Source organism: Gymnodraco acuticeps, unplaced genomic scaffold (genome assembly GCF_902827175.1).
Source record: "Gymnodraco acuticeps unplaced genomic scaffold, fGymAcu1.1, whole genome shotgun sequence".
Taxonomy (NCBI): Eukaryota; Metazoa; Chordata; class Actinopteri; order Perciformes; family Bathydraconidae; genus Gymnodraco; species Gymnodraco acuticeps.
The window spans coordinates 4,045,041-4,067,308 of NW_022992265.1; the positions used below are offsets into that span (position 1 = coordinate 4,045,041).

The 22,268-nt window shown below is 39.1% G+C and overlaps 1 protein-coding gene across 1 annotated transcript; it reads left to right on the forward strand.

The window, feature by feature from the left end:
- Positions 1–109: 109 nt before the first annotated feature.
- Positions 110–19,877, forward strand: LOC117540439 (protein FAM181B). The gene has a single exon (XM_034207106.1). It carries the CDS (start codon positions 3,234–3,236, stop codon positions 4,188–4,190), a length of 957 nt encoding a protein of 318 aa, XP_034062997.1. The 5' UTR covers positions 110–3,233; the 3' UTR covers positions 4,191–19,877.
- Positions 19,878–22,268: the final 2,391 nt, after the last annotated feature.

A 22,268-nucleotide genomic window follows, 5' to 3' on the forward strand; every position in this document is an offset into this window, starting at 1 on the left:
TGGTGGGAGATTATTGCAGCTACGCCTGCTGACCTCACCCCTGCCGACCAACCTGTGGGATTCCCCCTGGCACGCATTCATTCACTGCCTGCCATTAAAGCCCTAAATTGCAGCACAGAGGCAGCTCATAGACCCTGGTTTGTTCCCCCCTGCTAGTAATATTATTAATACAACTCCTGGGGTGCCAGGGAGGTGGAGAGGGGCGGATGGAAGGTTAAGAGTGAAGCGGTGAGTGGATGAGGGAAGGCAGAAACCAAGAATCCTTTTGTAGTTCTCCTTTTTATTCCCTCTTTTTTAAATGTCAAGCTAAAATATTCAAATGTCACGATAAGACTAAGACGGGCGATGAACACTCTTGCTTTTTTTATTTCCTTTGAACTATTCTTGCCCCCCCTTTCTTTTAAAGCTCTGACATAACATGACTTTGTGAAGCAGATGGGGAACATGTCCTGCACTGGTATGTGGGATGATTTTCTACCAGGAGGCACAAAGCCTGACTTCTCCGCATTTTGTCACAGGCTTGACTGGATTTCAGACATCCCAGTAGAAAGAAACCTAGCTAAACATGGGGGAGGACAGACTAAATGCCATCCTTAAAACTTTTCTCAGGACTTTGAGAGGTCATTAATTTTGCCAGCCTTTTCTTAGTCTCTGACACTGGCCATCAATCAAAGGTGTTATTACGACCCCAAACTCTGAGTATGTCCCTGCTCAGACAAGGGACCACACAGTAGTAGGAAGAGATTAAGCCTGTGTGTGTCACATCACGTTGCACCCTTCTCCCTCTAAGTTGGGTGCTGCGGAATAAGGAAATTCCCAGGGACAGAGGGTGTGGTTGTAGTGTTTAACTTTATCAACAAAAAAAAAGGGTCTTGTGTAGCAATTTGATTATTGGAAAAGGCACTGCAGACTACTAATGCTTTTCTCCAAATTAAAATTCCCCCAAAGCACCAAACCAAATGAGATTTAGAAAATTCAATTGTTTCACCTCATTGATTCTGGCCAAATAAAATATATTAAAGGAATAAATTAACAATTGACCTCATACTAAGGGTCTCAGGAGTAGAAACAAGTCAAATGCTCTCAGTTTATATGTTGTTTCCGAGCTGCTCTGCCCCCACCCATCCCCTCCCTCCCTCTCAGCCTTTAAGCAACAATAGAAACTTGTTTCCGGGGTCTGTGCGTCAGGCTCGCTGATGTGAATGACCCACCAGCACAAAAGCAAAGTCCCTTGACTGGGAAAAAAGGGGGGATATAGCTGCCTGTGATGATGTCACGTTGCCAAAATTGTGCTGCTAGCTAAGAGAGGGAGGCAGAATCACTTTGAGTAGGCGTTGAAAGCTCACTCCTGAATTCACGAGTTGTTGTGATGCGGCCTCAGCTCCGTTTTCCTCTGACACTTATCACTGTGAAGAACTAATTGTTGAATTTGCAACAATTTATTTTGGCAATTACTCCAGTAGAGTTGAATATGCAAAGTCTCTGTAGTTCCCACTTCCCACACATGAATTCTTGTTTTTCTAGTCAAATCAAAAGGCCATCTGTATAAATGGAAAATATATTCTTTATTGTTGTTAAGTTGTTGCTTTTAGATTTGAGTTTTTCTGTATTTTCAGTCACAGTGTTAAGCCGCAGATAATTAGATCAGTGCTATCACTTTCGCTGTTTCTCCCCAGGAATTAACATAAGAAAGATTTTTTTTTACGGCCTCACTCCCCTTCTGCTTCAGACTTTTCTTTTCAACTCTTAAATGAGTCACTGCCTCACCTCAACATGCACTTCAGTAAGAGGGGGGATCTTTTTATTCAGCTGCAGCATAACGTATTGTAATAATAATCATAAAATGAGTTTTCTGCATTCTCTGCCTAACCAATACAAATATGTGTAAATGCTGTACATTTTGAGTGTGTGGTTAAACTATGTCTTATAGTCTATACACTTGAAACTCTTCCAAAATGATTCCACTTAAATTGGGATAAGTGCTGGCAGCGTAACAATCTGGCTCTTGGACACATCCTTCGTTGTATTCACGGCCGGCCAACAAACTTCCTGTAAATACGTTATTGTTTACAACAGAAGTTTCATACCCAGGATTTCTTAAGGTCAACATTTCTTCTGGCACACTGAGCCTGAACTGCACTTTATTCCCCTTTAATTTAACAGCTCCGGCAGCTTTTCTAGTTAAATCGACTGTTCATTATTGAGACCCATTTTACGAAGGGGCTGTGAGGTGCAATTTAATGAATCTCTGGCACAAAGCTCCCTTTCACTGCCGGGCGAAGAATAGAGGCTATTTAGACCCTGTAGGGCTTTATGTCAAAGGCAGCCCATAATAGTTGTCAGGCCAGGGCAGAAATTCCCACTGGCCTGGGATCGCACAAGAAATCAACTTTTGCCATGAGCAGATTAAGACACAAGCGAGCAGTTGGGAAGATTCCCCCTAATAGTGGCATCTGTTTGTGCACACAGATTTTCCCACAGAATAGAAGCCTTTCTCACTACTGTAGAGCCTTGGTTTGTGGTTTGTTTCAGTGCCTAAATGAGCAGTAATTAGATTACAACTTAACTTCCATTTGTCACTCCAGAAAGGAAACACATAATGGTGTTTGAATGGTGGTTAAAATGTTTTGAAAAGCAACCAGGAATCACACGAATAATGATATCAGTTGTGGATTTTTGGAGAAAATGTTACTGCTGAAGAAATTGGTTTAGTTATTTGTTGTTTGTTTAATAATCATGTAACAAATAGTTTAAAAGACAGATTTTGGTTTAGTAATTCTACCCAGAAAAATACTCTACTATTCATGTGTATTTCAAAGGTTTTCTGCTCACTGTTACAGTCATTTCCTTCAGTTTCATGAAAGCGCTTTTGGTTCAGAGCACACACAAACAGTTAAACTAGAGGGGGAGAGTTCTGACAGAGTTTATTGTCTTCAACACAGCAGGGAATTTCAGACAAATCCCTCTTAGATGCAGGTGGTCAGGCACAAGCAAAGAGTTAAGTCCTGCGCTCTCTTTGCCCCTCCTCTTTGATGTTCTGACATCATTAGTCCAGCCCCCCGAAAGATCTCCTTGCTTTTCTCAGAGCCCGTCACTTCTACTCTGGAATGTGTGCAGCAACTTCATGAGCTGCATCAGGCCCAGGTGTTTGGAGAGAGACATGCTGTGAAGAAACTTTTAGTTCAGGGACCACAGCGGATGCCACAGGTCTAGCCGCTGGGCTCAACAGAGTAATGGCTGTTCAGACTGCAATCATGAACCCTCAGTTCATGAGTTTCTGCTTCCCTGGTTCTGTGATGGAGTACGAGGTGGAGAAAGGCCTGGATGGGAGTCTCCTCGGTGAGGCAGAAAATGACGAGGACTACAAGGAGACCACTAGGGATCTGCTGAGCTTCATAGACTCAGCCTCCAGCAATATCAAGCTGGCTCTGGACAAGCCGGTGAAATCCAAGAGGAAAGTCAACCACCGGAAGTATCTACAGAAGCAGATCAAAAGGTGCACTGGCATTATAACCCCAGGAAATGTAGCAGATGCTGCTGTTAAAAGACAGGGTTCCCCCCTGGCTCAACCCAGCCCTTTGCAGAGCAAAACTCTGCCTAAACGCGATGGAGTCCAGGCAAACTTACAGAGCAAGAGCCTGGCAGCCCTGTTTAGCCCTGTAAAGGATATAAGAGGTGAAAAAGCCAAGAAACCACCCCTAAGGCATCGCAATCTGCCCCCCTCTTTCTTCACCGAGCCTGCCAACTACTCAAAAGTCAGCTCCACATCTGGGATGACGCTGAAGGACTTGGAGCGAGGAAATCCTGAGGCTGCGGAGTTCTTCGAGCTCTTGGGGCCTGATTATAGCAACATGGTGAGCGACCAGGACCTTTATCAAAGTATGCCGGTCCGTGTGCTGCCAGAGATGGGAGGCCTGGATCCTGCTTCATACGATGCTCATAATTTAGTTGGTGGACTGCTGTACTCCGAACCCTGGACTAGCTGCTCGGGACCCTCTAAGAAACTAGAGGAGAGCCTTCGTACGGGCCCAGCCCAGCCTCCTCTCTACTGTCCCTCTGAGACTGGGTCCATAGAGGACAACGCACTGTGCACTTTGGCCTTCCCAAACTTCTTCACAGACTGCTCCATACCTCAGGTCACTTATGATTTAAGTGGTGGTTATAACAGAGCTAACTATTCATCTCTATGAGAAACTGTTCTTAGAAGTGCTGCTGGTGAAAAGCAGATACAATTGCTCTGATTAGTTTAACACTAGGCTAAGAGAATTGGATATTACTTTATCAATATTGTTTATGTGTTGTGGGAGCAATATTGCAACTGGATTTAATCATTTTGCATAATCTCCTCATTGCGTCATGTGTCACTTTCCTGGGGAAAAACAAGCAACTTCAAATATAGTATTTCATGAGAAACTGTCCAAAGCTTTTTCAAGTCAATGCATTCCATTTACCTTTTCGACATCCCAGTCTAATGAACTCTTCTGTTTTTTCTGTTAAAATGTTTCACATGTTGATATTATTTTCTTTATCTCAGGCAATTTCTAATGATAGTCAGAAAGAAAATTCATCTCATTTTGGGTGAGTTTCAGTTTTGTCAGTGGAGTGAATCCGGTCATTAATATGAAGACTTTTCATTCTTACAATTTCATGTTGGACAAAAAGAAAACATACAAGCTGCAGATATAGTTGTTGGCGAAGTCCGCTGAACCTCACTTATTGCTAGATATTATAGAAGTGTTCGTCACATTTACCACTTGTATCCAATGTATTGGAAAAGCCTTACATGTATCTAGCTATTGTAAGAGGACAAAATAAAGCTGGTCTTTATTATTGTATAACAGTGTCTGTTTTTGTGTTAATTGTTGATCATGGTTTTGTTGAGAGTTGAGTTTGTTGCAATCGCAAGTAAATAAATCAATACATGCACATTGCACTCTTATATATCCTTTGAGGGCTGCATATAATGCAAAGTGTTTCCATTCTTATCTCAACATCCTGAAGCTTCTCTACCCTGAGTTTTCCTGTTTTGTTAAATAGTATTGCTTGTTATTCCAATGCTTTTATCATCTATCTGCAACTGTGAACTACTCTTTAACCCTTGGTTTGAAGTGCTTTATGCAATCAGTTGAAACTATTGAGTCATTACACAAACAGTAAACAACGGTTTAACAGGTAGTATTTGCTTCAGTATTTCCTTACATTGCATCATATAGGTGTTTGTAATTGTTCTACTCACAGACAGTATAACAAATGTACATTTACTCAAGTATTTATACTCGCTTAAATAGCTTGAAAAGACACAGAAATGCATTGCTGATTAACCAGCATTGTTTCTTTCTGGTCCAATAAATTGGAATTCCGGTCTCATTTGTTGAGATGTTAGACAAAAGGGGAAAACAACATAACAATTCTGAGGGAAAAACAACAACTGGTACACACTGGAGAAATAATTCAGTGCTGCTTGATTGATTTTATATTTCTGCTGGGACTGAGAGCCGGCTGGTAAACACTCTGTGGGACAGAAACGCCTCAAAGTGTTGTGAGATTAGAAAAAGTAAGTTCATGTACATTTTCTAACTCAACATCATTGCCCTTAATTACCTTCTCACACAAACATTCTCAAAATAAGCAAAAATTGAGGAAGTATGACAATCATTTATATTTAATTCCCAGTTTTCACTACTGCACCACTCCATCAGTCCATTTGCTGGCTTAATATGGGCATGGGAGTTATTCATTTCCTGCAAGTTGTCTGTTGAAACCTCCAGACCATCTTTTGAATACCATGACCCCGTTAACCGTAGGCTATACATTAGTACCACCCTCTGCTGGCTGATGAAAGTCCAATTCATAGTGCAGAAATCCTGGCTCACAGTAAAGTCTGCATGGTGAACTCTTGTAGAATAATGATAGTCACATTGTTCAACATTGTATATAATATTAAACAGGTTGATTATCTTTCTTTTTTTACGTTCTAAAATATGGCGGGTACCCCCTTCAGAAATAAAGGTGTACAGATATGTAACGCTTAAGTAAAAGTTATCAGAAAAAGGGAATTGCCACAATGTCTAAATGCTTTTGTATACTTTTATATAAATACATACATTATATGTATCTGCTTCTTGTTGTACTTAAAACAAATTCAATATAAAAACAATTATAATTTATTTTGTTTCTTCTTCCATGCAGTCTTATGTGTGTGGGGATAATAGACACTTTTTCCTTGTGATATTAGCCTATTTACAGCAATGGTATTTGACCAAAAATAGTAATACAGCAATATCCTACCAAGTGAAAATACCCCGCCTACCCTAAAAATAAGAAAAAGGAAGAAAAGGAAAGGACATTTTTTTTCTCTGGTTGACTAAACATGCATGATCTGGCTAATCGCCACACTCCTTCATAACACAGTGCACACAAATCCACAAAGACCGGCAGTCTTCAGTTGTTTACGACGAGTTCACTGGGGAGTTAAGTGCTTCAGCTTGTTGTTGAAGAAGGCAGGAGCAATTTCCAGTTGTTTTTCCTACGATTTATTGACCCATAGCTCCCTTTTTCAATTTCCAATCAAGAAACAATATAAAATGGCAGAGCACCACAAACATGTCCGTCAGTGTTGTCTTCAGGCCCAGCAGCTACTAATAGCACACACTAGATGGCAGTAATGTTCCACTGAAAACTCAAATGTCCACCACTCTCATTTAGACACAGATGCACTCTGATGTATGAGATGATTTGTGAAACTGCAGTATTGTGTAGTGCTCTTTCAAATTCCATGACATAAATGAGTCCTGGATTTAGTTAGTTGGAGGGGAATGGGTGCATATAAACTGTGAGTAGTTTACATTTCTGTCTTTTTCAGAGTTGGTTTAAATGGATTTCCACACACTAATGTTAAGATGCTGTAAGAGTATCATGTAATGATGTACATGTTCATTGTAATGCTCTATTTTTAAGCTTATAATAGTCTGCCAGGCTTTTTTTTACATTCCGACCAGCTGGCTTTGTTACAGATTGGTCAACAACACCCTATGTCATTCACAAGACAAAAAAGATATCTGGCAATTTGCAATAGAAAGCTCCACACACAGAAGGCATATGGATTTTCTGTCCCTGAGTTGTCACCGGCTGATACATTCAGATTAAACCCTACTGATGGAGCCACAACTGTATTCTTCTTTGATTTATGGCACACTGAGATGCAATGTTTGTCAAAGAGATTAACAAGAACTGTGTTGGCGCAGGGCTGAATAACAAGAGCCTGATATCTAGGTAAACTAGATAATATACAGAAGATTTTCTCTGGCATGGTATATCATGTCCTATAATAAAAGTAGTGTAAACACAGATGATATAATTTGCACATGTATACGGAATGGAAAAACAAACCAGTGCTCAAATGAAAAAGTTATACATTTCAGAGTTGTTAGCTTCGTGGTGTTACATTAGAATTAGAGTATCCACGCCTGCCCTCTCTCTGACCTTTCACAGCCAGTCCTCATGGCTTGTTAGCGCCACCGGGGTGAAAGCACAGTTGCCAGATGATATCCGTTAGCCTTTCGTATATACTCTCTCAGTAACATGTAACTTACTTTTGCACATGTTTGTTTTATAGAGAGCAATTTATAGAAATAATTCACATGCATGCTATTGAAGCATAGCATCACTGATGTTTGTCCCTACTGTGATAAATGCCAAATGAATGAAGCCTCTCTCATTCGTACTGGTCCCCGCCTAAGCATGTACTGGACGGAGATTTTCCAAACTCTATGCCAAGTGTTCATTATTGAACTGGATCCAAATCCTCTGGCTGCCCTATTTGGGGTAATAGGAAAGGAGATGCGTTTAACTGCAGAACGGCGGCGATCTCTGTCTTTTGCTCTCCTCTTAGCTCGTCGAGCCATCCTGCTTAGATGGATAGACAGTTTCCCGCCCACTCATCTACAGTGGTTGACAGATGTTATGTCCTGTATGAAACTTGAAAAGATCAGATACTCGCTTCTATACTCAAACAGCAAATTTCAGGAAGCCTGGGGACCTTTTATAAATGCATTTGAAACTCTGTAAATCATTCTGTTATTGGTTTAACTTAAGTGCAGCATATGTATGTAGGCCTATGTATGTATGTATACATGTATGTATACAGCAAATGTGTATGTGTAGGTTGCGTGTGTGTATATGCATTTGTTTTACATGCATAATACGCATCCAACAATATGTCTGGCATATATTCGTGTGTATAAGGATCACTGGCAGTGATAGGGGATTACTTTAGTCGTTGTTATTGTTTGTCTGTGTTTTTCTTGTTTTGTTTTTTATTTTTCCTTTTGTACATACAATCAGCACAGACCAATCGCTCATTTGCGTTGGCATATATTATGTTTACCATTACTCTCTGACACACACTGCTTATTAATTGTCGAAACTAAATACAAATATTTTTGATTTGAAGCATAGCATCACCACTATCTTTAATTAACTGCTTTGCAGAAAAAGGACACATTACAACAGATTCATGCTTGGCTTAATATAATAAGCTGCAAGTGGCTCATTGTATCCACTGATTATCAGCTTGTAAAGATCACATTTCTATTATTCGTAACTTGACGTTTCATTTGTCATATTCTCCAGCGTACATATTCATTATAAAACAATATTTCATAACTTAATATTACCTTATAATTGCACCTTTGTGTCTGAAAACTGCTTTTTCAGTCCCCACGGCCATTTATGTATTCCTTGGGTGCTACTTATGTCCTTCCAAAGATTTCCAATCGAAGTCTTGATACGTCCTTTGTAAACACCAAATTCAACTTTAAATCCTTGACTTTTAGACATTTTATTTCATCACAGATAATGCTGCCTTCCACCTTTCAAGGACTACACAGCAAGCCATTCAAAGCAGTAAATAAAGTGCAGAGAGATATGACTTCACATTGCCATTTTCACACCTTGTATTGCACTGCCTCAACCAGTGATAGCAGTACGTTTCTGTGAACATTAATTTTAAATGAATAATGTATCCTTGCCTGATCCTTTTTCTTGTCTGTGGTAGTAAGATTATCCCAACAAATACAATTTGCTTAGAGCACAGTATATTTCTTTCCATATGTATTTCATGTCTCACTGCTTTCCATTTAAGTCTGCATTCATTTTCAGCAGCTATGGTGCACTGTTTTGCCTCCTCAGGGTGTTGTGAGTATGCTGGCTTACATCTGTGTGTTTTTGTCAGTGTGATACCAATTGCAAGTTGTGCAGATGACAAAAGTCTTGGCGAGATTAAAGGCTATACTGCTGGAGATCTTTCATCTCTGGCAGATGCTACCCATATTGACAGACACAACTCTCTCGTGAAAATCACATTAATAAATATCAATTTAAAAGCCATTCCCTTCTCGGATGACATACTTTAATAGGTGGAGTCGCTCCTGTTATAACTATGACTATCAAAGGGGTCTAAGAAAGCAAAATGTCACTATAGTCAATGTCATCTGATGTGTTAAATTGTAGAGAAGGGATGATTATAGACTACACATTGTCATGTATATGGATTTATACCAAACATATGAAACATAACCATTAGTTGAGGTTTAAGGGATGTAATTGAACACTTTACTGAAGGTGGATTGGTCATTAAAAGGGAAAACATGGGAACATTGGAAAATATGTATTACTTTTGTATCTGTGTGTTATCTGTTAAGTCTCTTTCGCTGTTAGGAAGCCAGCCATCCATATTTATTCGGCTTATCTAAGTCAGGGTCATGCCGATCAGATCTGAGTATCAAAAGCCTGTTTTACCCAAGCACCCTCCTCAGGTTCCTCTCCTCATAGTTGGTCAGGGAACATGGTCATTAGCCTTGTCCAAATCCACCATCCAACACATGTAGACAGGATTTGCATATTCACATGAGACCCTGATTATCTCCATGCAGTTAAAAAGCGTGTCCATTTATGAAACACACTAACAATTAGAAATGTCTCTTGTAATGCTTGACAGTCCAAGCAGCCGTGCACTGCCTGATGCCGCGCCCAAATGCCTAAAGATAAAACAAATCAGAACTGCTTATTTACTTACTTGTCTGTTCATTTTGTTTCTCTGCTGTATTACAGTACTGTATACTGTAGCAGTGGCTGCTGTTAACTGCATGAAAAATAATGTTGGCGGTATGACCACCAAACAACAACGTAAGTAGGGGAATTAACTATACCAACTTGAAATCTTCTGCCTGTCATGTTACACAACATTCAGCCCGCTGTGAAGAAAAATAATGACATTATATACAGTAATAATTTCAAAGAAAAAACTGAACAGTTTTATACATATTGACAAAAAAATGTGTATAAACCAGGCAGTATCATCATGATGTATCTCATTACACAATCTCCATGGCCTTCTATACCTGTCCACAAGGAACCCTCAGACTTCCACCTGCTCACCTGTTTCCACTTCCCCTCATCAGCCCATCGCAGCCCATTTTTCCCAGTTTGTTAAGTAAGCTTTTGCCATGTGTTTCCAGTCATCTGACCTGGCCTGCCTGCTTGCACTTGCACAATTGTCTGCATTTGGGTTTTTTCCCTCTCATCAACCTCACAGCTATCTGATGACATGCTTAAAACTACAACTACAAACTACTATTCAGGAATAGTAAGTAATACCCATTCTACTTTTCCTCACTGCCCTTTTTATAAATCAACTGAACAATGAAAATTGCATTCAATGTAATTGTCATTGGCAAAAAGAAAAGAGCATAAGCATTTACTCTGACACTTGCAGGCTTTTCAGTTGTGTCCAATACCTTAGACAGCACAACAACAAAATAAGGCATTTCATTTCTATTATTATCGCTTTCTGGCTTTAGGTAGAAACAGAATTTAGAAAACAAGATTGTTGAATGCCTCTGCTGAGGGCTTGATGTGTCTAGCCTGTCTTTGGTAATTTAATGCAGCCAAGTCTGCCACTGCACATGGCTGCTTGTCTTTGTGCAAAGTGGAAACGTGAGTATTAAACATTCTCACCTGAAAATAGACCTTACTCTGTGAAAATCATCCAAATCCTGCGCCAACAAGACCCACAGAGCTGTTCAGTGCGAGATTTTGTTGTTGTTGCAATTATCTCTCTATTGAATGTCTTGAATTATGATTCATTACATCCTGCAAAATACATTTGCTCCCTGGCTACTGTCAGATGCGAATGTTCAAGGATGTTAGGATAGAAGTGCGTTGTGAAGCGTCTTTGTCTTTGTGTCATATCGAGGGCAGGATCTGATCCAAAGATATAAATGACGTGCCTATCATCTGAAGGAGAGAAAGTTGTATTATACCACCTGCACATCCCTTGAGAAGCATTATAATCTGTAATGGCGGAGAAAATCCCATTACCTGTCACAGATTTCTTCCCTCATAATTGCTGGAGCCTCCCCTTTGGGAGGGATGGGGGTGAAGGACGACAGACACGCTGATATCAGACTATCTTCAGGAGAAATCTAGGGGACATCTATTTTCATCTTGTCATTCCTGTAGCAAGGTTTGGCCTTTCTCAACCCTTGAAATAGAGTTTTCAAATAAAACATTACCGCAATAACACGACTGCACCACCATCATTTGATGCTAAAGACCTAGTGTGCTGACAACTACATCACTTGTTGTGGTGAATAACTGGTGATTTAAATAGCCTTTAAGCCAAATTGTATTATAATATGACCAGTATCTCGTTTTTCTTTGTTTCCTATGATCGTTATAATGCTTTGTTTGATTAAAAAAAAAGAAAGATCTATTTCTTGGTATGTAATCTCTATTGTCAATAGATCAATATGTTTTAGTTAAAGGTACAACTATGAATCTAGTATGGGAATTTAGCATTGACCCTGTATGCATTCATTACTTATCAATCCACATGTACCCATCCTTTCTTTCTGATCTAGGTCCAGATGATGGAAGAGTAAACTTGATTCAACAGAGCATTCCAAGGTTAGAAACCTTTCCTTATATTGTAATCGTCCATGACATTCCAGTTATTACCCAAGATAATGGGCTGCCTACACATGAAGGCCTCAAGAAATCACCTTTATAAAATACCTCAACCACACCAATTAGCTCATTGTGTTGGAGCAGGGATTCTATTGTAAGATCATCATGATACCCACGCTCCTAACCCTTTGTCTAAGCCAAGATATCCTATGAAGCACGGTGGCTATATGAATCTACAATCTCACTCTTTTAGTGCAACGTAAAACACAACACCTTGTATTGCCTCTAATGCAGGGACGCCTTCTACAGCTACAAAACCGCCAAAGGTGTGACATTAGAAATACAAGATCACTCGGTCCATACAGTTGTTTGCTCTTCTCCCAGAGCTCCATTTGTAGCTTTACATCTACCAGTCAACCCAATTACAACATATTTAAACACATGGGGGTCTTCTTGTCCACTAAATAGCTCTGAGTTTTTCTGTTCCACCCTGTCAAGACAATAAACAAGATATAGTTGTAATTCAACAGAATTTGAAGAAATAGTACCCCTGTGAAAACGGAATGTATTCATCTTCAAGTTACGTAAGAAACCTGCTAGACATTATATAAGCCTCAGTCTCTTCATAAGAATAGAAACGGATTAAATGTACTCTCTATCTAGCTGCTAAATATCTGAAATAGGTTCTAGCATAAATCTCATTTGAGTATCTTATGCGTCTCCCATGCAAAAACCCTATCTCTTTTTCAGGCTCTTTTTTTGTCCTCTGATGGAGCACATTTCTGTTGTATTTCATCACTTAATCCTCTCGTCTATGATTTGTCTGGTCCAAGAAATAATTTGGTCCAGGTGTAATGCCTTGGATGAGACTGCTTTGTTTGTTTGCCTTGTTATTTCTTCTATATTGTGGTGCAGGTTGAGTGGAGCGATTCTCTGAATGATGGCATGCCCCCATTTTTAATGAACTGTTTATCTTGTGTCTGGTTTCTGGCAACGTTTGATGTTTGCTCATGGAAAGAAAGAGCGAGAACAGAGAGAGACGGGGGATAGAAAACCTGCTTGTGACATTTTGTTTTGTCTTTGTTGAAATGAACAGATTTCGGTACACGTTTAAAAGAGCAACGAAGAGACATCAACTCTGAGGGTATTCAGTTTTGATTAAGGTCCTTTTGTGATGTCCCCTGTAAGTTATGTTAAACTGTACAGTTCCTCCATGATTAGAGGAAGATAAAATATAGGTTTCTGATACTGTAGAAAATATGGCGTACTTACAGTCCAAGAATAAAGAATATGATTTGTTCTTTTTTACCTACTATGCCTTGAATAATGAGTTTGGATGTTTCTCCCTCAAGTATGCGTTGTCTAAAGCCTGCAGAAAGACCTTTTGAGCAAATAGTGTGCTCTAACTTCAGGTTTCTTGATTAGAAAAGATTGTTGAGTTACACATAATTAATTCTACACCAAAAAGCATCTTAATGTTGTTTCAGTCACATTTACTCAAAGACTTTCTCAATGCATAGTAAAGTAATGAAGTTATAAAGACACGATGCCTCTATGTCCTTGTTCGTTTTTGTGATATGCTAATGTATGCAGATTAAGGGTCCATTAGCATCTCAGTCCCAGGAGATATCTTGCATGTACTGATTGTATTTCTGGAGCCAAAAAAATGATATAGGCTGGCCAAGTTTTTTCCCTCTCCTCTGGCTAATTGTTCCGTTAGCCTTCATCCAAACAATTATTCCAGGCTTTTGAAATAACCAGACAGCTTATTCTCGAGCGAAATCAATATTTGTTACTAGTTTCCGACAACACAATTACATGTTGGAAAGGTATGATTCAAAAGTGTGCAGTGCCGTTGAGTACAGTTCGCAAGAGAATGCATTTCCTCTATGAGGTGTGCGTAATTAAAAGGAACTTTATTTATTGTATTCCTCTTTTCAGCAGCCGTTTTACAAGTAGAATTTCCTCAAGCAGAAATATCATCCTCTCAAAAGTTAGCAAACATCTCAAACTCTTTCTCAGAAACTGTGCTACCTTTCAAAGTGCAAGATAAACTACAAAGCACGAGTGTAGGTGAACTTGTCTGGAGCAGCTGCATTTAATACTGATTTATTGACTGTACAAAGATAAATGACTAACAGCTGTGTTACTAGCAGCAGTGACATTTTCACTAGGTACATTTCCTTTTCTTACTGTCCCCATCCTCCAGGCATTCTTCTATCTAACACTCACACAACCAGCACACTCGACACAAACCAACAAATTGCATTGCACCTAGTTATCATGGAACTTAGACCACACTTAAAATTCCTTAATTTACTACTATTTTTTTAAATACTTGTAATCTGATCTGACTGGACCGTCTCAAAAGCAGGGATATATTTATGTAGCACCTCCTTTGCATTGTGCGCCGAATATTGAGCTTCCCAAAATGTGTATAATTTAATATTTTCAAAACCATATCCAAAATCATTACCGGATTTGTCGGGGGCTTGGAGATTAACATGGCAGATAACATTTGTATTTATCTATCAAGACAGTAGGGCGGGACCGGACACAATTGTATGTTCCCCTCTGTCTCTGTTACTGATAGGGGTGTTTTGTGCTCACTCAGCATACTGTAGCTTTAGGCTTTGAGTCAGAATGAGTGCGGGAAATCAACTGGGAAAAAAGCCCGGGGTGTCAATGTTTTACAATATAAAATGATATAATTAAAATAATAGAACCATTTACTTAATGTTTTCTGTTGAGCACTTATTGAAATATTGTACTTATTTACTTAACACTTATAGTTATGTCTACAAGACCTACACTAAAGTTGTCAATTGTGTGTCGAATATACACATGGATACTATGTATATCCGAACAAAACTTTTTTATCACGGCTATAGAAAGTCATTCTCAGTTTGGAAGTGTGTCTTATTTGCATAGTAACAAGACAGCAGATGCTCACTTTATAGGGGAAAGAACGTCTGATATCCTCACAGGTTATTGCGATATGTTTTAACGCTCTATGTAATATTGTAAATCGAACAGATGCTTCAGTAGTTAAATTGAAAATGAAAACCATTTTCACCTTTCTAATGTTCCAACTGTTATTAAAACATCCAAGAAAACTCTGTGGATGAAGGGCGAGTCACTTAAAGAGATGGACGGCTTTGCAGCCCAGCCCAGCCAGAGGGGTTCAAGGTGTGATGAATACTAAAAAGAGAAGACTATGAGGAATAAGATTTATTTACATGCACAGCAACAACATTATTGAGTCATCAATAAACCTTCACCTCTAACCAGTAAATCTGTCAAATGCTTAATCAAACAAAATCTCAAACCAACAGCGTCTGATCCTCAACATGAGGGCGCATTAATGTGTTCTATTGACATTAACACAGACATGCAAATCTGCATACAAATGATGCTGAATTAGCTGGTTCACTTTAGGCTGTTGGAAGTTTTAGGGGACATTCATCCGTAGGCAAAGTGATACACTCCCAAAAAAAATGTAAAACATATTTCTGACATAAAAATGGACCTCATTATTCAATCAATGAAATGACAGTCTATATTATTTTATGTAAATACAAGTAGCGTTTTTTAGGGGAAAAGATTGTCTTTCCTTGTTGAATATTACTTGAAAACACACTTGCTTCGTGTGCAAATACACCTCAAATGCTATCAATCACGACACATATCATTAGTATGAGTGTAGTCCTCTGTGACCTTTTCAGATCACATTATGATAGTGAACACAGTGAGAAGGTCATCGAGCGTCCTCTCTCTACCAAGGGGGGGAAGGCACAATGTAAGTTGCTTCAATTTCGATATTACAGGAGGGAACGCGGAACATGCTGATTAGAAAAGGCCCATAAACAAAGAACATACAGCTGACACTACAGAACGTTCATTATCTATGACTGCACTTTTGAACCATCACATACCAGTTAAAATCATACGGCTACAAATGGCCATGAATTATTAATGTTGAAGCAGACTTTACATGTAGGCTACTTTTTAGTTTGATCTTCTGACAGACTGCATGAAGTGCTCATCTCAATAAGTCATAATTCGTACATGTAGACTTTATAAATGATGTCAAAGACGGATTATATTACCTTTTTAAGGAATCAAGATTTTTCTAGAAATCGCTCTCAAGATTACATTAGTGAAAAAAGGTGAGATATTACAACTCGTAAAATTCCAACTAGCGTACAAACACACACTTTCAGCTCCTCTGCCCTACAAACACCGTTATGTTTGCCCGCAGCACCTCCAGCTATAGACAAACTGAGAACTCTGACTAGCTATTTAATTCTGCTCAGGTAAGGCTGAACTCGAAACAACCCCTGCTTTGACCTTATTAATTAATTTCTCTGGGACTTTCTATTGATTGGAAAACAGTGGCAAAATAGGCTGCTGCTGTATGTTTGTATATCATAATCCAAATATGGAAAGAAGACTTGGTCATAAGGCTGATTCGATGATATGACCTAAGGACATTCACCTAATAGGTCTTTGAGTTTACAGTTCAACAGCAGTCATAGATTCTAACCATTTAGACACATGAGGAACATCCACAATGGACAGAAAGGCATAAACTATGGTTAGATTCAGTAGGTTACTTGAGATTGCGGCCTTTTCCATTGTTGGCAAAATGACCAGAATACATGGTCCTTGTTAACCGGCTGCCCCCCCCTCTACATCCTGTAGCAGCAGGGAGAGTGCTGAGGGGCAGAAGGGTTGTATAGTTGAATAATATTCAGCTATACAACCCTTCTGCTAGACATATTATGTTAGTCTAGTCAGCCCAACTCATTGATCTTTTATCTGAGGGATGTTTGTGCAAGTAAGAATCAATGGCTCTGACCAAGGCTCTGAAAAAGCAGACAACACTTGCTGCAATTAGTCATGTGAAATTCTAAGCAGGCCTCATTCGCGCATATTTAGAGACAGTTTTTTATTCTTCAGCATCCACTTTATTTTGTGGAGTTCATAACTACTGCTGAGAGTTTCTGATATTTCTCAGTATGTGGTAGAAAAACAACCTCTTGCTTTCTTAAATCATCAATGGCCCTTCCTACTCCAAGAAAAGTAATAACAGAGCAAACATTACCGTCAAATGCAACCATTCGTCAATTCCATTATCTGCAGTGGGAGACCATATATTGGCCAATGGTTCGTTAACATTTCCTGTGCCACTTTTTCAGGACTTTAGGGGCATACTGCATGTGTAACACCTGCACTTGCCTTTCATAACAGGCTAGCTTTTTTCTGTCACCATTCACTGGGTATGCGTATAAAACATGCCATTTGGGATTATTCAGACATAACTCTGAGATGCAAAATGTTCCATTCATGTAGTGATTAGTGCACTTCAAAAAAGAACACTAAGAAGCTGACATTACTGAAGTAAAGGATTAACTCTGCCGTGATGACTGCTTCCTGGCAGACACAGTCAAAGGTGTTATGGGAGACATACTCCACTGCAATCACTATGAGCAGTTTTGCCTTAGCCTGAGATTGCCTTTTTTAGGCTAAACTAAGCATTGTTTTCCACCACCAGGGTATTTTTTATTTTGTTATTTAGCCTTTATTTATACAGGTGTAGATCTCATTGAGACACAAGGTCTCATTTTCAAGAGAGACCTGTCAGTGGTAACACTACCACACAAAGTTACAGACAGACAGGACACTAAACACAGAGGCAACACTAAAATACAACATCGTAACAAAGTAGTCATTAAAATCCATATACAGCAGTCAGATATAGCAGGTGCAAACACCGTCAGATGATTTCTCCAGCTTTTTTTAAATGAGTTTAAAATCCGTGATGGGTATCAAAGTGGTCAGCTTAAGTTCCTGCTGAAGTGTATTCCAGATCGAGGGGGCAGAGTACGATATGGCTTTTTTCCCAAGCACCGTGCTTACTGAGGGGACGGACAGAGTGATGTAATGTTGAGATCTTAGTCTATAGCTGTACTGTTTGTGTGATATGTAAGTAGATATGTAGAGGGGCAGCAGTCCAAGCATAGCGGTATAGATCAGTTTGTACCAGTGCAGTGATCTGCGCATTGATAATGATGTCCAGTTGACTAAAGCGTACAGCGTGCAATGGTGTGCGAGGGGTTTACAGTTGGTTATGAACCTCAGAGCCCCATGGTAAACAGCGTCCTACAGATGAAGGGAGTGAGCTGAGGCGTTCATGTACACAACATCCCCGTAGTCCAAGAGCGGCAAAAATGTAGCAGCTACAAGCCGTTTCCTCGCACTTGTGGAGAAGCAGGCCTTATTTCTAAATATAGGTATATAATGATTTGGAGATAAATTGTAATTACATTGGTAAAATGTCAACCTCATAAAAAGAAAATGTGATAATGCCATATTTGCACATTGACTAGTCTCCTATTGTGTAGATGTGATCGTGACATTTAATGTCTCGGGTAAACAATCGAAGTACAGGCAGTGAATGAACAGAGCAGCACTTGAGGCTCTCTCTCTCTCTCTCTCTCTCTCTCTCTCTCTCTCTCTCTCTCTCTCTCTCTCTCTCTCTCTCTCTCTCTCTCCCTCTTTTTTTGCACATAATGCTTACCTACTGTTTAATTTTGTAATTAACATACATGAATCTTTAACTCATCTTAATTGAATTGCGGCGATTTTAATTAAGGGCTATTTTAAAACTGTAATGGGACACGCCTCTATTACTCTTTGTCTGATAAACGCAGGGGGCAGGGCAAATGAACACGCTTAACTTTAATGAAAATCAAGAGATCATGCATTAATGCTGCCTGAACAAAAAAACCTTATTCAACAGACACACTGTATTTCTGGAATGCCTTTCACTGCAGGTGATGTTTGACATATAATGCATTACAGAAATAAGATAAAAAAAACAATAAACAAGGCTTTGTCCTCCCAGAACTGTTCCTGATCTCTTTCTCTCATACCCTCTTGCACCACTTGACAATCCCTCTATCATGATTGATAGAAATTACAGTTATAGTAGACAGAGGACAATTCCCCTGCATATTCCTAGAAAAGGTAATAACAGGAAAGGGGCTTTTGTCAAAGTAATGACTCATCAATGTTCTCCCACAAACCTCTGCTCCAGGAGGTGAAGATAATGTCAAAGTTGGACACTTTTCTTTGCTTCAAAGAATTGTACAGATACATATGACATTACAGTTTAATGAGCCGAATGTCTCTGAATGTAATCCCTCAGTGATACCCATGCTGTGCAGCCTTTATTAGATGCACTGCAATGCATTTATATATGGTTCTGCTTCACCATAGAGGCTGTGGCAATGTGCTAGTGTGGAACTCACTCTGTAATATCATCTCAATGTCATCCCTGAGATAATCATGAAATAGCTTTGGAGTTTCTGATGAAACTGAAAGCGTGAACTAATAATAGCATGAACAAATAATGCTTCATCAACTCTGCCGATGAAAATGAATGATCAAGGGAACTGAGTCTCTGAATGCTACTTAAATGGGAGGGAAAATACATCTATCCTGAAATCCTCTTGCATTGCTAGATATCATCTGTTTGTGTGCAGTGTATTATTGAAGTGTTGGAGTTTATTATTTTTAGTGAACCCACTTCCCCCCATGAACCATCTTTCCCTCACATATCTCGTCAGCTACCACTCCAGCTAGCAATTTCATTTGGTTCTTGCAGAACTTCAAACACCATCTGAAGTGGACTTGTTTCATTCAATCAAAGGTGTTTCCACTCTACACATGGGGTCTTGGGTTCTACCAATGGCTGCATTGAATTCTAGGGTGCTGATGCGACTGTCAGTGTCGAAGGTTCTTCTGCCTCATCTTGATGTGTTTCTTCGTGTCTGACTGTTGGACATTGGTGCACATTGTTTTATCTAAATAGTTATCACCGCAATAAACCGTATTTAATTTTGTCTTAATGTACAATATTTAATTTCACATTCTGTTCTTGTATCATATTCTTCACTATTTTTAATATGTATTTGTATTTTTGTATTGTATTATATGTGTTGCATTGTTGGAGGAGCTCGGGTCATAAGAATTTCTTAGCCATTTCTACACTGTATGTGCATATGACAATAAAACCTTTGAATCTTGAAATAATGATGAGAAAGATGGCGGCGCAGACAGCAGCAGCGGCCACTAGCTCTCCTGAGTCTTTAGTGTTTTTAACGTTTGTTCGTCTAGTTCGTCTTGTTCACTTCAAACACCAATAGTACAGTATTGATATTGAAGTGACTGTTATTTTGTACATATTTTTATACATATCTGTATACTGTATAATTTTACATTCGGGATTGTTGGAAACGTCATTTCGATCTCTCTGTCTGTAAACACAAACTGAGTAAGATTGACATTAAAGTTGACTTTGAAAATAGAGCCAAGCCCATTCTACTTGATTTTGAAGCAGTGGCATCAACATATAGCAAGCTTAACAGTCTTTGATTGTTCACAAAATTATAGCCAAAATAGAAATATGTTAATGTACCATTACATCAGAAGAACCAACAAAAAGGAGTGTGAGCACTTGCCAATATCGGTTTTTGAAAATGTGAACGTGTGTTCGGTTTTCCCTTTCTACAGGCTGTCCTCTGCTCAGAGGTGCCCTTGTATTCGGCACAGCAGAGAGGCAGTGGGAGAACTCGTGGTCTGCTGGTCTTCCCATGCCCTGCTGCTTCCTGCTGCAGGGAATGAGAGATGCTTTGGCATGATGGTGGTGATGACATTGTCTGATTCACCATGGTAACTGACACATTGGAAACAAATCTGTTTATTCCCACACGACCAACACCAAGCCGTCACATGCTAAGGAAGACAAATCTTTAATAAATTAGCCTTTAGGCAAAAATAATGAGTGATTAAGTATTTCCAAAGGTTGGGATGCTTTTTAATCTATTCTACGGATGAACCGGATGGTATGCTCCAAATAAAATCTAATATGATGTGTTCTTTAAGGTGTGAATAGCTGTCAGAAATTGCACAGTGAGAACATGCTTGTATGGCTTTGACTTCAACACCTGGAGGAGCTTACAGTATGAATAACGATCAGAGCATATGGATTGATATTTTGCGGATAACCTAATGAAGCAGATGTGAAAAGAGTTCCCTTAATAGAGAATGTAAATTGTGGATATGGGGCCCAGATACCTTGAAAAAGCAACCAATTACATGATTGATCACTAGGTGAGCGTGTATTACATTATGTAGGCATTTTTATATTTCTGGTATATTTTACCTAACTATGATTGTACGCTTTGTTTTAAGTGCGGAGGGTAACATGCTTTGTATATTTTAGCATTCTTTTTTATGTAGTAAGTATTCTTTTCAATGATTAAAGGAACAAACGGCATGCTGAATATTTGTCAAAAATCACAGAAACTGCTGCAAACTGTAGCAAGAAGTTGTATCATGGTTGTTGCTGTTAATAGATTACACATGTATAATGCACAACTCATGTTCATGCTGTGTGTCCCAGTTAGCAAATCTATAGGGAGTTGACCCGTGTCAGATCACATAGCTTTATTGTAGGCTACCCAACATTTACTTTAGTTATTTTCTAAAGATTCAGCTCTTCTAAGATAATATTAATTCTCCGTCCACAGCCTTCTAAAAATCAAATCCTGTAATCAAACAGGCATATTGTACTCAAATGGTTATGTTTTCCAAAAGGATAGCGGCAAAAAAACAGCACAACGTGAGAATGGTGTTGGTGAAGTCTGGGTGAGAGAGTACATGTCCATCTGTCACAACTTGTTCATAACAGTTATTTTCTTGCTTATTGATTTTCTCAATATATCTCCACAGTTCATGTTCTCTTTCTTTTCTTCTCGCTTGCCACTGATCGAACTTATGTCCCTCCTGACTTCTCCTTGCTTTCTCTTTTCAGACCCTCCAAGGCAGCCGGTTCTCTGTTGGTTTTGTGTCTGTGGTCGCATAATGATCTCAGATTTGCAACATTAGAAAATGCCACTTTAACGTTCAACGTTTAAATGCTAGTGTTTAGTGTAAACCAGCTGCATTTGATGTTGAAGCACATTACAACCCACACTTTTTCAGCCTATATTGCGCCACATTAAACCACAACCAGTACATTTTCAAATGTATCAACGACAAGTCTACTAGTTAAGTGAATATAAGACTATGATCATATTAGATTTTGACATTAGTGTGTGGCTTATGTTATTCAGATTCTTCTCATCTGGAGCTAGATGACTTGTTGTCTGAATCTTCAATGTACCGCCCTAAGGTAATTATTCCCCAGCATGTTGTCTTTAAACTCCTTAAAGGATGTGACGTGTCTAATT